Source organism: Amblyomma mixtum, chromosome 5 (genome assembly GCF_055824585.1).
Source record: "Amblyomma mixtum isolate Tamu chromosome 5, ASM5582458v1, whole genome shotgun sequence".
Lineage (NCBI taxonomy): Eukaryota > Metazoa > Arthropoda > Arachnida > Ixodida > Ixodidae > Amblyomma > Amblyomma mixtum.
In genome coordinates, this window is record NC_143016.1 from 596,684 (window position 1) to 613,974 (window position 17,291).

Genomic DNA, 17,291 nt, shown 5'->3' on the forward strand with positions numbered 1-17,291 from the left:
TAACCTCAGCTTAAATGAACAAACTTCTGCAAGGAAAAATTTTCAAGTGGCTTATCTTTACACTGTTGTGCGCTAACTTTGGGCACATCCTTTGCACTGTGCAATTTCTTTACTAGCTTGCCATGAAGAACTCAGCCACCTGACGAGCCGATTTAATGCAATCAGAGTAGTATCATGGTACCTCAGCTGTATTTAAGCTTACCCTCTGTTAAATAATGTTACCCTTTCAGTGGAGGCATTCTTGCAGTGAATTATGGGAAAAGTGAATGTGTAAGCACTGAACGGAAAAAAATATAATGAGCTGTACGCAACTGAGGTTTTCCATGAATATTTTTACGCTGTATTCAGATGGCGAGTGCAGTAATTTGGTAACAAATTGTATGGAGACTGCATGGCGCTATGTGTCTTCCCATCTTTGCCCTTTTTTTGTGTGCTTTTCACATCTGTTCTTTTTTGATGCCAGAAGTGAGAGAAAAGGTAGCAATGCAGAGGTGATGGCAGAGCCATTAAATGGCAATGACCTTTCAGGGTGCGGCTCAAGAAAATCAAGCGCAAGGAAGAAAAGCAAAAGTGGGACGACCGGCACTGGTCACACAAGTCCCTGGAAGAGATGCAGGAACGTGACTGGCGAATCTTTCGTGAAGATTTCAGCATTACCATCAAGGGCGGCCGCATCCCCAACCCGCTGCGCAAGTGGTCTGAGTCTGGCCTCCCCTCTTCCATACTGGACATCATCAAAGAGCTGGGCTACAAGGTTCGCATCCTTCCTGTAATTTGTTTGTGGCTTGTCTGGTAGTGATGCATCCCGGGGATTCATTTTGTTGAGCTTGCACTGCTGTGGGTGGCTTATCTAACTGGGGACACGTGAAATGACGAGTGCTGACTTCTACCGACATTATTGTGAGCACTTCATGTGTGTTTCTTATCGGAGAGAGCACTGGAAGCCTTGCTTACACATTCCTTGCCAAGTTTACCGACACATTTAGATTCTGCAGTTTCCCTCGTGGCACGTTCTTTGCTTCTCTTGATGACAAATGTGCTCTCAAGATCAGGGGTGCAGGCAGTGACTTGTGAGAAAACCATCAATCTTTCCCTTCATGAGCATTTTTTATGTTCTTGGCATACTTTCTTAACATTTCATTCACACATCTGCCGGTTTGTTCAGCGAGCATCTTTCCGCAGCTTGAGGGAATGTGTTCGCCAACACCTTCTACGCATTCAACGAATGTGTAGAATGTTTGCATTGCAATAATATTTTGTGAAGTATGTGTCAACTCGCCCAATTTGCCACACTCTTAATCCAGCCTGCGTGCTGATTTTGCACAATGGAATACATTTGAGTTCACTCATAACGAGCATGACCGTCACTCGCCTTTTGTTTGTTACAATAGTGCTGTGTTGGCATTATTTGGACGAGACATAAGAGATAAGGCTTTCGTAAGGCGAAGGCTGCCGTGCTGGTTATAGCCAGTTTTTTCTGCCAGCTCTTTGGCAGAATGAATGAACAGTTTCGCAGGATATTTTTTTTTTTATATAAAAGTTAGGTCAAGTTTGTCTCTTATAAAAACAGTCGAGCATTCCTTATGGCTGTCTGCACATGGTGAGTTTTGGTGTGAATTCATGTGTTTGTGGGTGCATGCATGAAAATGCATAGAGCTGGAAGCAGACACTAGTGTTGTCATGCTTGCTTGGATGTGAAACGACTCGGTGGTCTGCTGTGTGTGTGCCCACAGGACCCGACGCCAATCCAGAGGCAAGCCATTCCCATTGGCCTCCAAAACAGGGACATCATCGGTGTGGCTGAAACTGGCAGTGGCAAGACACTGGCCTTCCTGCTGCCGCTGCTGATGTGGATCACCTCCCTGCCCAAGATTGAGAGGTGACAGACGCCATAGCCAACGTGTTGGTCGTGGGGTTAACAGCAACAGTCACTAGACAGCCAATGGCCTGCAGAGTCTTGTTTGTGCAGTTGCAGCTTTTGTTTTCTTAAAAATGCAGTTTTCCTTGCAAAAGGTATCTGTCGCACTGGCATGAATGGGGGAAGTTTCATTTTTGCATTTTAACAGAATAAAAAAAAAGGTGCCTGTAGAAAGAAGACTGCATATTTGTACCTTTACTTTACTCAAGATACCTGTGAGCAGTGATTTGGTGTACTACACTGAGTCCTTGTTAATTCGAAGTTATGGGAACCGGGAAAATTATTCTGATTTACTAGACTGTCGAGTTAACCTAGTGAAGCTATAAATTTTGTTGCGGGAACTTTGGTGATTATTGTATGTTCGTATAAAAGCCGACCCCCAAACTTGTATCCTTTGCAGATCAAAGAGTTGGCCCCAAGTACTATAAAGTAATTCAAAGTCATAGGAACCCTGAAAATGACTCGAATCAGCCGGGTTTTTCAATTGCCTTGTTTATGTACTCGCTAGGAATAAGTGCGATGACCAGTAGACATTAAAAATATCTGTTATGCCATGTAATGGCTGCTGTTCGTTACCTACTAGCAGGTATTGTTGCTCGTACTGAATGCTCCTTTTTTTGCTTCTGCCGTCCATCCTCATGCCTTGCAGGCAGGAGGATGCTGACCAGGGACCGTATGCCATCATCATGGCTCCTACACGTGAGCTGGCCCAGCAGATTGATGAGGAGACAACGAAGTTTGCCAAGATGCTGGAGATCCGATCAGTGGCTGTCATTGGTGGTCTTTCTCGTGAGGAGCAGGGATTCCGGCTGCGCCTCGGTTGTGAGGTACAGTAAAACCTCGTTAATTCGAACTCGGTTTATTCAAAATCCCGCGTAATTCGAAGGTTTTTGGCGGTCCCAACAGTTTCCATGCAAAATTTGCCGGATAATTTCAACAGCCAGCGTGCCCCTATCCGGATAATACGTAGGTTTAAACCGTGGTCTCCGTGTTTCGCGGTAAGAAAAATGCGTTGCCAGTCTCTGAGGCCAGTATAGTTGAGTTGCCGGAGTGGCAGCCAGGCGGCACTGTAAATCAATTTTCGGTTTCCGGTGGTTTGTTGTGCCTCAGCGATCTGCGCAGTCGACTACTAGTCTTGGAGGGTACCTTTAGTTGACAAAGCAACAACCAGGTGCCACTAGTCACAATTTTTCTGGCTCCGTTTCCGTTGTTTGTCTAGCTCGTGGCTGGCGCTGCTCGTAGTGTTTTGATTGTTCGGTGCTGCGATCAAACGTGTTCTGTGTTCAGGCGCATTTATACTTCGACGTAGCGCGCACGCGGCACGGCGATGACCGCAGACGTGTCCGGCGGCTTCGGCGCACTCTGACCGCAGCCGCCCAGAATGCACTGCGCACGCCTCCAGCGCCACTCCTCCCCTCTACCCCCTTCGCCACTCGCCTCCTCTCCCAGGCGGCGTGTCGAACGAAGAACGTTCTGCGCTTGCGTCGGAGCTCCGCTCCAAGCAGTGCCCCCAATCAAAGGGTGGCAGAAGAGCGAGCGTACCCCCCTCCCCTCCCGTGGCCACTAGTAGTAGTCACGTCGGAGCGCCTGGCGTAGCGTCGCCGATCTGACGTATCCGACCACAACCAGCTCTCGCCCGCGCGCCGAGAACGTCGGAGTATATACGCGCCTCTAACTACCGCGCCAAGCAGTCGCGCATCGATGACTACTTCAAGTGACCGTTTTTCAGGCAAAATAAAGGTGCAGTGTTGATGCAACCATGTTTCGTACATTTATTTCTTATTTTTCGTCGATTTTTGATAATTCGAAAGCCCGGTTAATTTGATGATTTTTCGCGGTCCGGTGGACTTCGGATTAACGAGGTTCTACTGTACGTTCATTTGCAGGGGGAACGTGTGATGACCTGGCACTACATTTGGCAGATCGCCATTTCATTTTAATTTTTCATGTACTATTTCCCAGAAAGATCCTGGCAGGTTTACAGGCAAAAAGCTGTTCCTGACAGCTTGACAGGGCCCATAGCTCTGTGGCAGCCTAATTGGCTGGTGGTAGACTTAAAGGTGCACTGAAGAGGAATCTGAACTTGTCTTTTTGCCGCGGGAACTCGATCTACACGTTCCTAGCATTCTTAGAAACTGCGACTTATTGCCCTGTATGGCCGATTTCCCAAATTAAATCGAATTAACGGCCGGCTCCCGCCCTTTTTTTTGAATTCTGCCTCCTACGGTGGGCGGAGTCGACCAACGCGTGGAGTGCCTTTCACCCAGTCCCGTGGCGGCTAGCCGCTCTGCCATCGGCGGAGTAATACGTAGTAGTCCGTAGCAGCAAATAGTCCGCGCGTATTTTTATTTCTGCGGGGTTATTTTGCGGCTATATTATCTGCGAATGAAACTATTTATTCATGGAAACCTAAAAAACAAAATAAAGCGAAAGCAAAGCCTCCACGGAGCTGGCTGAAAGGAACTTCACGCGTTGGTCGACTCCGCCCATCGTACGAGGCAGAATTAAAAAAAAAAGGGCGGGAGCCGGACGTTAATTCGATTTAATTAGGGAAATCGGCCATACAGGGCAATAAGTTGCAGTTTCTAAGAATGCTAGGAACGTGTAGATCGAGTTCCCGCAGTAAAAAGACGAGGAATCTGAACTCGTCTTTTTGCCGCGGGAACTCGATCTACACGTTCCTAGCATTCTTAGAAACTGCGACTTATTGCCCTGTGTGGCCGATTTCCCTAATTAAATCGCATTAACGCCCGGCTCCCGCCTTTTTTTTTTTAATTCTCCCTCGTACGGTGGGCGGAGTCGACCAACGCGGGGAGTGCCTTTCAGCCAGCTCCGTGGAGGCTTTGCTTTCGCTTTATTTTGTTTTTTAGGTTTCCGCGAATAAATAGTTTCATTTCCAGATAATGTAACCGAAAAATAAGCCCACAGAAATAAAAATACGCGCGGACTATTTGCTTCTACGGACTACTACGTATTACTCCGCCGATGGCAGAGCGGCAAGCCGCCACGGGACTGGGTGAAAGGCACTCCCCGCGTTGGTTGACTCCGCCCACCATACAAGGGAGAATTAAAAAAAAAAAGGCGGCAGCCGGGCGTTAATTCAATTTAATTAGGGAAATCGGCCACACAGGGAAATAAATCGAAGCTTCTAAGAATGCTTGGAACGTGTAGATTGAGTTCCCGCGGCAAAAAGACCAGTTCAGATTCCTCTTCAGTGCACCTTTAAGCTGTGCCAGTTTGTTTGCGAAGCAGTGCTGTCTCCTGATGATAAAAGCTTTGTTTCTCTGTCCTGGGCATATGCAGTCCAGGTGCATGCTTTAGAGCAAGGGTTCTCAGTAATTCTAGCATCCAGGATGTTTTCAGAAGGTACTGAGGAACTTCGCATGTCATGGCTTTCATACCTTCATGCCTGACATGCATGCAGAAAAGAGTGTGTGATGCATAGCCCCTTAGACATTGCCCTACTTTAATTAGTTTTATTTATTGGTTTGGTTTATTGGGGTTTAATGTCCCAAAGCAGCTCAGGCTGTGAGGGACGCCGTAAGGACTCCGGAAATTTTGACCACCTGGAGTTCTTTAACGTGCAGTGAGATCGCACAGTACACAGGCCTCTAGAATTTTGCCTCCATTGAAATTTGGCCGCCGCGGCTGGGATCAAACCCACTTCTTTAATAACTGCTGACCCTAGAATGCTTTTGACACTTGTAATTCAGTAAGGCTCAAAATAATGTCGGTAAGGAAATTACGAGGAGGGAGGTTTAGGTACTCAAGGAACCCAAGGGTCCTACTCTAGGAAGTGGCTAGAGTGTCTTTATGAAACAGTAGCTGCATTAATGCTTGTGTATTCTGTTCTCCTGCAGCCAAAAAAAGATATTTGTTCTAAATTTGAACTTATCAAAGGATCAACACAAATGGCACCCTAAAATGAATGCTCAGACATACTTTTATCTTAGGAATTGCAGAGGGCTTGACACAAGCTTCTTTGCTGATTTCTAAGCAACTTCAGTCATGTTTCTAATTTCTAATTAATGCTCAGCTGCCATTATGTGTAAGTAGGGGTAAGGAGAAATTCTCCAGGACAGCATAAATTGTTCCTCACAAAGGTGGAAAAGAAGAAAAAATCCACTGCATGCTTAGGTGATCAGCTGCTTACTACGCTTACAGTTGAAGAGTGCAAATGATTACCGAGTGATCATGGAGTCCATGGCTTGTGCATTTTGAAGGCTATTCTCGCGTGGGTTGTGGAAAGTTTGGGTGTTGCCCTTACACAGATATATTTCTTTTCTTAATATTTGCTTCGGGAAAACAGGGTGCGGCCCTTACACGCATTTATACGGTATGTGGTTTGGACTGCCAGGCTTTGTGGCCCCTTTTTGCACTGGGGTGCTGTTGCTCATTATTTCTGAAGCTATGTCCTGGCATCATCTTTCAAATGTGTTGCCCCTTTGCTTGTTGTGCAGATTGTAATTGCCACCCCTGGCCGTCTGATTGACGTCCTGGAGAACAGATACCTGGTGCTGAGTCGGTGTACCTACATTGTGTTGGACGAGGTGGGTTCACGCCCACATTGGTATCTAGGTTGCATTCAGCCTGGTGACAGTGCCTCTGCACGTAATTGAAGAGTGACTCTTATTTTAACTGAAGCCAACTATGGTACTAGTCGTACTGTAGTGCTGCGGTGGGAATGCTGCACAGTTTGTGTTGAACTATGACATCACATCACACCTGCTACATGTTGCAACCAATGTGAATCTTTGGTGGTATTGTAGAAGTGTTGCACCAAAGTAAAATTCGCGCGTTGCCAGCATGAGTCCTGTCTAATGCTTAAAAGGGGTGGGGGCTACTGCCCAATGCGGAGGGCATGGCTCGTGTTAATTTGCTTAAGAAAGGGTGTCAGTGATTACTGTATGGCTTGCACTTAGGTATTTCATATTGGGCACAATGCAGAATTGCGAACGGCCAAGTGAAGACAGGCAAAAAGCTTTGAGCAATAGTTAGCATTTTTTTTCCTCCCCAATAAGCCTCAATTTATGCTGACAAAGCATGACCAAGCTCGAGTGAGCAGTTGGTGCTTGGCGTAGTAGTTACCGCTCATTTCTTTTTCTTGTCACCTTCTCCTCCTTGCAACACTAAATGCACCCTAACATGAGTGTCCGGGGGCGCAATTGAGACCTGGATGTCAAATTGGCACTGTTATATCATGCACGCTATTATGGTGAGGCTATGCACCTTATCAGAAGAGTGAGTCTTTAAAACGAGTTCCCACAGCTAATGCTATAGAGTGTCCTGTGTGCCACGTAGCTTTTTTCAAATTTTTTCATGATCCATGTTTATCATCATCCTTTCTTCTGCTTGCGCTGGCTCATCCTGCAGGCTGACCGCATGATTGACATGGGCTTTGAAGGAGAGGTGCAGAAGATCTTGGACTACATGCCAGTCACCAACCAGAAACCAGACACAGATGATGCTGAGGATGAGGAGAAGCTGCTTGCCAACTTTGCTTCCAAGCACAAGTACAGACAGGTACGTGGTGTGACCTTGTCTTCATTGGTGTTGGGCATTCCACCCGTGGCTAGGTTATATGGAACGAAAGGAATTAATGGTTTTTGAGGAAAGGAAAACAGCGAGGGAAAGGAGGAAGGTGGGAGTGAAAGGTGGAAGAAAGAGGTGCCACAGTGGAGGGGAGGCCATATAATCTTGACCATCTGGGGATCTTTAACCTGCACTAAGTTCCTCTTGTTCTGCACAGCATACAGGCACCTTTTGCGTTTCAACTTGTGGATTGGGGGTGTTTCTTAATGTGTTCAGGTGCGTTCAAGTAGGTACTGATATCAAGCACTGCTATAATGCTCTGCAACATCTTGCGAGTAATTGCACTCAGCTTTGCCATGATTTCAAATTTTGGTTTCGACCTTTGTGTTACAGACGGTGATGTTCACGGCTACCATGCCTCCGGCGGTGGAGCGCTTGGCACGCTCCTACCTGCGGCGGCCAGCCATCGTGTACATTGGCTCGGTGGGCAAACCTGTTGAGAGGGTTGAACAGGTTGTGCACCTCGTCACCGAGTCTGAGAAGAGGTCAGCCCATCTTTCTGACTGCACTGTGCTCTTTCTTCGCCTGTGCTGCCTGTGCAGATGAGGAGTTGGATGATGTGATGGATAAGAGTAAAACCCATCTCTAGCTAGGGAATGATATCACCTTGAAAGGTTTATTGCATACTACTATGTTTATTTGTTAATGTAAAGGATTGCTTTTTCTAGGCAATGCCTTTGTGCTTACATATATTCGCACTAATACTTTAGTGTAGCTGTTTTGGTGGCACGGCTAACAAGTCGGTATGCAGTTCTTGTCTGTGGTCTTTTTCCAGCATGAAAATTTACCTGTATTGAGCTGACATCAGTGCATTTAGCTGATAATTATAAAGGGACTTCCTGTTATGCAAACATTTTATGTGTAGTGAAAATGCAGTATAAAATGTAGCTGGCCATTGAGAGCTGTATTAAGTGGTACTGAAAATGTAGGTTACAGTAAGTGCTTCAGCAGCATAATTATTGTAACTTCCCAACTGTTGCCTAAAGGTTACATGGCTGTGGGGGCACTTATTTCTGTGTATACAAAAGTGCTCTTCCTCAAGCACCTTGTGTTTGTGTGTCCAACAGCCTGAGGTTGTACATGTGATGTATCTGGAATAGGCTGCTGTGGCATGCTCAATGAGAGCAGTAGCATATTTATTGCTTCAGTGTGCTCATGGTGAGACTTCTGTTCTGGAGTCATTGCCATTACTGTCTCTTTGTTCACTTGAACTGAATTAACTGGGGTGCCAGGTTGAGCCAAGTCTCCTACCATTCATGTTTGTGGTGTTTTTATCCAAGCAGTGCAAGTGCTTGTGGAGTATGCATAGCATGTGTATGTCCGTTTGGCAGTTCTAAGCATTTTGTGGGCCATGCAGGAGGAAGCTAGTGGAGCTTCTCAACCGTGGTGTGGAGCCACCTGTGATCATCTTCGTCAACCAGAAGAAGGGTGCAGATGTTCTTGCCAAGGGACTCGAAAAAATGGGCGTAAGTGCTCTTAAAACCATCCTAAAGCGAGCTCTACTACTTGGCTAATGGCAGGCATTGCGTTGCTGAAGTGTTGCATAGGTGATTTGGGTTGCTATTTTCCTAGTGTGTTTTCTTTCTAGCATTGCTCATTTTGCCTTCTGTGCTCAACCTTTAGCCTGTGTGCCTTTTCTTTGTACAGTACTTCGACTGTCTAGTTGTTATTTAGATTCCATTTTACTGCTCAGTCTAATTGTTCACATATACGTGAGTCTCTGGATTAGTAATAAAAGCACTAGATTGCACATAAGGTTGTGCTAAAGCTGTTAGGTTGCATAGGACGTGCAGTGGTTGTGACAGATATAGGTAGTTTAAATATTCCCTGCATGCTTGCTTTTCAGTAACTTGGCTTGGCTCAACAGCAGAGGTACCTCTGCAGGAGGGTCCACTTCGTCATGTACAGCCGGCCAAATCTTTAGCTGGCATGCGTTACGGCCGCTTTTTCTGCGCTCCTGCTCTTTACGACGAAGCGAACTTCCGGAAAGCTCCTTATTAAGCACGGGCTTAGTGAGCCTGTGCTTAGAGTTGATATTTTCGCAAGTTTGCTCCGTCACAAGGAGCAGGAGAAAAAAAAGGAGCAGGAGCAAGGAAAAAAAGAGAGGGAAAGGTAAAGGCCTGCTTCAGCCAAGGCAGTAGTGCTTGTAGTGACAGTTGGTTTTATGACTATATTGGCAACCGTAATGTAAAATGTGCTAGCAGAACAGCAGCTTTAAGACGGCTATTGTTTCATGTTCAGACCCTAGATGAATGCATGCCTGCCTTCTGTTGCGAAGGTGTGAGAAGGCACACCGGTCTGTTCATGCCTTCACAGTGCGCTCATCTCAGTGATGAGTATTCCTTTGTTGAAATGTGACCCACTCTGTCGTATCAAATGCTTAGTATTTTGTTAACATGCCATACATGTGTTGCATCTGATCACCTAATCTATGTTTCTTGCATGCAGTTCAATGCCTGTACGCTGCACGGTGGCAAGGGTCAAGAGCAGCGTGAGTTTGCCTTGGCCAGCCTCAAAGGGGGTACCAAGGACATCCTGGTGGCCACAGACGTTGCTGGTCGTGGTATCGACATCCGTAACGTTTCCATGGTCATCAATTATGACATGGCAAAGTCCATTGAAGGTCAGTAGAATCTCTTCTTGGTAGCACCAAGTGAGCTTTAACGATTTCTTTTTTTCTTTTTAGCTTGCATATCATGGGCATGCTTTCACTGCCTGTGGAAGTGTCCGTTTGTGGTTTCAGCATATATTTTGGTGCACCTGAGTTTGCTTGGGGAGTTCGTCATTTGTTGATCACTTGGATAATATGCTGTCAGCTGTTTTGTGGTTGAAAGGCTTAGTTGAATTTATAATTTTACTCAGTGACCCTGGTGCAACTGGCTTAGACATTGTCACTGGGATTAGAGCTTATGATGCAAGTATACTTCGTGACACATTTTGTCTTGGGCAGAAAAAAAAAACTTGTCACAGAATTTACTAAGTTTGGAAACAATAGGTTCACGTTTTGGGATTACGGGTAGAAGAAAAGTTCTCTGTTGCTTATGGGCCAAGCCATCTGACCCTCAGTTGGAAAGTACACCATGATGCAAACCAACTGTGGTGGGCTGTGATCTTGGAGAACACCTCAAGAGTGTACAAAATTGGCAGTTATTTCTCATAAAAGCAGTAGTGCCAGTAGGCAATTAACAGTAAGAAGCTCCTTGGGAAGAATCATTGACATCTGACTCATCAACAGGGACACAAGCTAGTTGTTCCACACCAAGCGGGGCTGTGGTACATTTGAGGCTGGGTATGGTGCACTTGTGGGTGACACTTCCGCAAGGGTGCAGTGAACTGGAGACACACCAGATGTTTGCAGTTGCAGTTCCTGAAGCTGAAGGAAAACCATTTCCTGATATGTGCGTATCACTCATGGCAGTTGGTGACACTGGCTTCTCTTCCTTGTAGTTAGTGTAACTGAGTGCTCATAAAGGCATTCTCATAAAGGCATGCCACTACACAATGTTCATGCAGGGGGGAAACTTAACTTCAGTGGACTGTCCCCCCATAATGTTGTACAGCAATCCCAGATATGTCAAACCCAGATGTGCAAAATCGTTGTTTTCATCAAACAGGGATACAATCCCCATGAAAATCCCATTCAGAAGTGTGGCACTACTGTTCGCATTTATCAAATTCTCATTCAGCAGAACATTCAATATCGAATGGCGCTCCCGAGATCACTTCTCACGTGCGGTGCTGGGTGAGAAATGAAATCTTGGACACCTTGAAGAAGACATTTGTTGTGAAACCACACCACAAGGGGAAGGTGGGGTGTGGCTGTGCCTATTTTCAATATGGCACATCTGTCGTGCAGGGAAGCCAGCGTTCGTAATAAGAGAGTAATTACGTATTGATGTCCACCCGAGCGCAGCTATACGGCTACAGAAGAAAGCTATACAGCTTTCTCAAAAACTTCGTAGTTAAAGAGGGATTCATCCTGGTCCAAGGTTCGAACCCAGGACCGCCGCTTCACCGGAGCAGTTGCTCTACCAATTGAGCTAACCTGGACGGCAAGCTTATGGTACGGCGAGAGCGAATTGATCAATACCTCCAAGTGGGAACTGGGTTGGGCCAATGTTTTAGGGGAATCCCCTAAGGTGGAGTAGATTTGTAATAAGGGAGTAATTACTCACTGACAAATCTTACAAATCTACTCCACCTTGGGGGATTCCCCCAAAACATAGGACCAACCAAGTTTCCACTTCAAGTTATTGATCAATTCGCTCTCGCCCTACCATAAGTTTGCTGTCCAGGTTAGCCCAACTGGTAGAGCGACTGCTCCGGGGAAGCGATGGTCCCGGGTTTGAACCCCGGACCAGGACGAATTTTTCTTTCACTACGAAGTTTCTGAGAAAGTTGTATAGCTTTTCTTTGTAGCCGTATGGCTGCGCTCGGGTGGATGTCAATGAGTAATGACTTCCTTACTCGTGCATGTTTCATCTCAAATGCAGACGATCATCATCCAGGTGCTGGCTAGATAAATTTTTAAGGTCACAGATAGCTTTTTGGCACCTTCTTTGACAGTTCAATGCTTCCACTTTTGGATAATTGCAAATTTTTTTCCAGTCCCTTGAAATTCCAATTTAAAAGGTTTTACTGCACAAGATTGTGTAGTCGCTGGAGCAGTATAGCATTGTTCATCTTGTGTGATTAGAAAGAAGCACCCACTCCGTTTAGTGCTCAAATTCTTTTACACTCTTGCTATACTAAAAGCAACTGCCTGTCTTTGTTGCAGATTACACACATCGCATTGGTCGTACGGGACGAGCGGGCCTGCATGGCAAGGCTGTGTCCTTTGTGACCAAGGAAGACTCGCACCTCTTCTACGACCTCAAGCAGCTCATCCTGAGCAGTCCTGTCTCCACATGCCCACCCGAACTGGCCAACCACCCAGATGCACAGCACAAACCTGGGACAGTGGTCACCAAGAAGCGTCGAGAAGAGAAGATCTTTGCGTGAATTGCTTTTCTCATTGTTATTCCAATAAAGCAGGACTGCTGGACAGCCATGTATGGCGAAACCTCCACACTTATTATGCTGGCCATGCTTAGGTTCTCCCATAGCACTTGTTCTGCTTGAGCCTGTTCTGCAGCTATCAGAGTGCACCTAGGTCTGAGAGGCAGCAGATGGGCTGCTCCACACTGCCAGGCTCGGTATTGCAAAGATTGTTTGTTAGCATGCAGAATAATGGGCAAGGGTTAGCAATGTTCAGCTGCACTGTGAGAGGAAACTATGGGGCAAGCTTGAACATTTTAAAACACATGGAAACAGACTGTGGAATACCATCAGCCTAAGCAGAAGCAGCTATTCACTGTGACAAAAAAAGTTTCTCCCACCCAAAGCCAGTGCTGTACATTTCGGCACCTAAATATTGTACACACACCACGTGATAATGGAATGTTTCATGCAGGACATTACTTTCAAAAGGTTTGTTGAGGTGGCCTCACTTTTAAAGAAAACTTGGTTAGTACAGACGAAGGTGATGTGACCATCTCTGTTCATGATAGAGCAGTATCACACTCTCAGACAGAATGAAAGTCAGTGGATCTTGGTCTCGGCAAATACAGAGGTGTGGAATTTGTATGCAGGAAAGCTGCACGACTATGGATTTAACTGCTGGGGTACTACATAAGCATTGAAACCTCGAAGGGTTTCACTTCTTGGGAGATGAATGGGAAAAGAGTGCAGTTTACGCAGACGCACGGAAAGTCCACCAAGTGTGCAAACACCATCACGGCTTCCACATTTTGATGTCCCGAGCTGGGAAGGGATCGATCTCTTGGCTCGGAAATAAAAGTTATGCGGCAGTGACCCATGTGACCGATGACAATGGGTCCTGTGACCTTGCAGTGTGATGTCGGGGTGTCGGGGTGTGTGTGTATGTGTATGTGTGGGTGGGGGGTGGTTTGTAGCAGTGGCTGACGCTGTGAAAATGAGTAGGGCATTCGCAGGTGGATAGCGCCACTTGTCCTACCTTTCAAAAGCAGTTTTTTTTTTTTGTGATGAATTGCAGCAGAAGAACTGTTTTTTTCGCCTCATTTTAACCCTGCAAAGTGTCATGATCTCGCTCTGCACTAGAGTGCATTCATCAGCTGCTGTCAGCACCGATCGCTAATTCTCTTGAAGTTGACATACGCAGGTTTGCGAGTCTGTTACCAAATCGGCTCATTTCAATGGCTCTTCATCTAATGGATGGCTGCGCAGCAGAGGCTCTGTGGCTGTCATGTTCACATGAAGAGCCCAAGGTCATACAGTTGAATTCTTGCCCGCGTGCTATGCGATGTCGATGCTCGCTGAAGAACCCCAGGGGTGGAAGTATACGGCGTTTCTGGTGGCCCACATGCAATTTCAGGACGCTGAACATGACACCAGCACTTTCGGTGTCTGTTGAGGCGACTGTGGAACTAGTTCTCTGACATTATATCTGCGCGAAATCGGAGCAGTGGCTCGTCAGGATTTGGAAAAGCCGGCTTTGGCGTCATTGACTGTGAGCGAAAAATCCCCTTGAGAAACAACCGAGGTGACACATGGGCCATCTAGGTTGCTTCTGCTATCGCAGGGCAGTAGGACATCGACACCACTGCCAGGAGTAGTGTGAGAACTCCCAGGGATCTATGAATGTAGAGAATGACCAATTAACGCTATATTGCGTCATACCCTTAAAGGGACCATGAAAAGAATTAAAAGCCGCTTGTAAATGTTAGAAGTTATGCTCAGAAGCACTGACACCAAGTATGAGTCTTCGGAACTGAGCCGGAAATTTATTATGGCTTTTTAAAAATCGCGTTTTTTAAAATTCGCGGGCCGTTTGGTGTCTTCGTAGGGAGCGATTTTGAAACCAAAACCGGGAAAACAGACGTCACTAGTCCCATGACGTCGGTAGGCCACCACACGCTGTCATTCGCTCGAGCCGCGGCAGCTACGACGTCACGGGCACACTTCCGGTAGCGGTGAAAATCGTCTGCTCGAGGCGCCGCGCGACCAGAAAACCGAAAAACCCTCCGGCGTCACATCCGCCAACCGTCCTCCTTTCCACCTACTCTCTGGGCGCGCATGCGCAGTTCTGCGGAGTTTGCTCTCGCGATGTTCAGGTACGCACGCTGCTCCTCGGGAGCGCGACAACAGGAAGTCGTAAACCGAACGTCAGCGAATGACGTATTCATGGGCGGAGCCCAGTCCCGGAGCTGTTTTCTTTATTTTTTCTTGGTGCTCCGCTTGTATGAGTTGAGGGGGGAGAGGAGGAGGAGCGTGATTTTTAATCGTCTATAACTTCGTTGTTATTCATGCTAGCTCGAAAATTCTTTCGCTGGGGTGACGAGTGATGGGTTGCCTATCTTTACATTATCTGAATTAATTTGTTTCATAGTCCCTTTAAGGCAGAAGTGTCACCTCTAGTTATTATTTGGACCCACTGTGGTGTCCAAAGTTGTATCCCTGGACGCCGTGAAACATTTACTGCATGCAAAAACGCTACTGGCATGGTATGGTATGGTAAGGTGGGGTTTATTGTTTCTGAACTGCACATGGACTATGAGAGATGCTGTATTGGAGGGCTCCTGGTTAATTTCGAAAATGCTACTGTTCCCACAGCAAGCGTCGCCGTCTTCATAATCCGTACGGCGTCTTGACAAGAATTTTCACCAAGGTTATTGCAATGTGATGAGAAATTTAGTGTTACCAGTACTAATGCAATGAAGTGAAGTCTGCAGTCATCAGATACGCCTCTTGCAGCGTTCAGCGACTGCCCGATGGTAATGCCGCGAGACTTTACGGGACCACAGGCTAACGCACGCAAGCAACTGTAATGAAAGCCCCACGAAATCGCTTGTCAAACGGCTTTGTAGCTCATTCGCTTACCCCAGACGCCTGCTTGCTTTGGCTTGCCCGCTACGCACTGTGAGCAGAGACGGATTTATGGGTCACTGAACTGAAGGAGGTGGCTGGAGGCAGTCCACTTTGAATTGTACGTACAGTGGGCCCACTTTTAACGTAAACCTGGTGGCTGCACGGAATTCGTTCGTTATCCGAAGTTCGTATTAAGTGGACTTCCCATACTAAAGCCAAATGAACAGTCGGAAAAAATTGGCTTTTATGTGTCTAAAAATCCGTTATTTACGACTTTCTTCGAAGAAAACTTTGCACTTTTTAAGCCCTCCAGCGCAGTCATGTGCTCCTCGCCGAGGCCCTTGATGCTTTCGAGCTGCTTTAGGTACGCGACAAAACTAATGGCGGTTTAAGCGTTCACGGCAACTAGTGGTAGCTCCATGTCTTAGCAAATGCGCCATGAGTACTAGCGGAGCGCGGTGCAGTATCCCAGCTCGTCACCCCTCACTCCCCCGCCCTTCTGGCCCTGCACCTCATCTTCGTGCTGCAACGGATGCGCTCTGTAACCACCCCCCGACCCCGCAGCTCGCACTACTGTAGTGACACCTCGTCGTCTCTGATCGCCGACAGAATTGTAAAAGATGCCGTGACGGAGGCCGCGCAGCGCATTCGAGCGCATTACATACCTGTAGTTTACTGTCTACACAATGTATACACGCGGGAGTAGTGCAGAAGGTGGTGCAACTGAAGCACGTGCGCCACATGACCAGCCTTGCCAACAAGGTATACCTCGTGACTGGTATTCAAACTTCTCAAATCGCTGCCATTTCTTACCGTGTGCAGTATAGTTTAGCTTTCAACGCTGTAACTGGCTCGGGCCCACTCTTCTCCTTCCACTTTCTATGCGCTTTACACAGCCGGCTCACAAACACGACTAATGCCGCATCAATAGTATTGATTGCGTATGATTTTTTTTCTTCGATGACACGCGCGGCACCGCCTATACTAGACGAGACCACGATCTCGTAATTAAAGGCCGTGTGCACGCAAAACTTTCCAACACCTTCGGAACTCGTTGATAAGAAATCTCAGTGATGAAGCGGTAGAACAGCTCACAAAATACTTAAACAAACTCTGGGAAGAGGGAACGGTTCCGAAAGAGTGGAAACACGCGGAAGTCGTTATGATACCCAAACCAGGCAAAAAACTGCAGATAGAAAATCTCAGACCTATCTCGCTAACATCGTGTCTGGGCAAGCTTTTCGAAAGAATCGTCACTAAAAGAATACAAAGACACCTAGAAGACGGAGGATGGTACCCCAACACCATGTTCGGCTTCAGGGAACATCTATCGACCCAAGACGTGCTGCTTCAGCTCAAAGAAGTACTAGAAACAATGCCAAGCAAAGGGGAAAACGTAGTCATGGCCGTGGACATCAAAGGGGCCTTCGACAACGTATCCCACGCAGCAATCATGGAAGGCATCAACGCCACCAAGTGCGGAAAGAAAACACACGACTACGTGAGAAGCTTCCTCACAAACAGAACTGCAACGGTGGGTTTGGGAGACCTACGGAGCGAGGTCTTTCAAACACCATGCAGGGGAACTCCACAAGGCTCAGTGATATCACCAGTGCTCTTCAACATATCAATGATCATCCTAGCCAAAGAGCTCAGCCAGATACAAGGAATCAGACACGCAATGTATGCGGATGACATCACCATATGGACCAGCGAAGGCTCGCTAGGAAGCAAAGAAAAAAGTCTACAAGCGGCAGCCACCTGCATTGAAGGATACATGAAGAAGAGGGGACTAAAGTGTTCCACCGAAAAGTCCGAACTTCTCAGAGTAGGAAGGCACCCTACAGAGGCTAACCTCGAGGTGAAACTAGAAGGGCAGAACATACCGGAACAA

The 17,291-nt window shown here is 46.8% G+C and overlaps 1 protein-coding gene across 1 annotated transcript in view; it reads left to right on the forward strand.

Annotated features, from left to right (window-relative positions):
• The window catches only part of LOC149341069 (putative ATP-dependent RNA helicase DDX23), a 37,752-nt gene extending 25,167 nt beyond the window's left edge, over nt 1-12,585 (forward strand). The window contains exons 11-19 of the mRNA XM_089542909.1: nt 529-754; nt 1,734-1,879; nt 2,568-2,745; nt 6,379-6,468; nt 7,292-7,441; nt 7,844-7,995; nt 8,868-8,976; nt 9,959-10,133; nt 12,288-12,585. Of these exons, the coding sequence (XP_089399035.1) occupies nt 529-754; nt 1,734-1,879; nt 2,568-2,745; nt 6,379-6,468; nt 7,292-7,441; nt 7,844-7,995; nt 8,868-8,976; nt 9,959-10,133; nt 12,288-12,511 (1,450 nt within the window). The 3' untranslated portion in view covers nt 12,512-12,585. The remainder of the gene's footprint in view (nt 1-528; nt 755-1,733; nt 1,880-2,567; nt 2,746-6,378; nt 6,469-7,291; nt 7,442-7,843; nt 7,996-8,867; nt 8,977-9,958; nt 10,134-12,287) is intronic.
• The last annotated feature ends 4,706 nt before the right edge of the window (nt 12,586-17,291 follow it).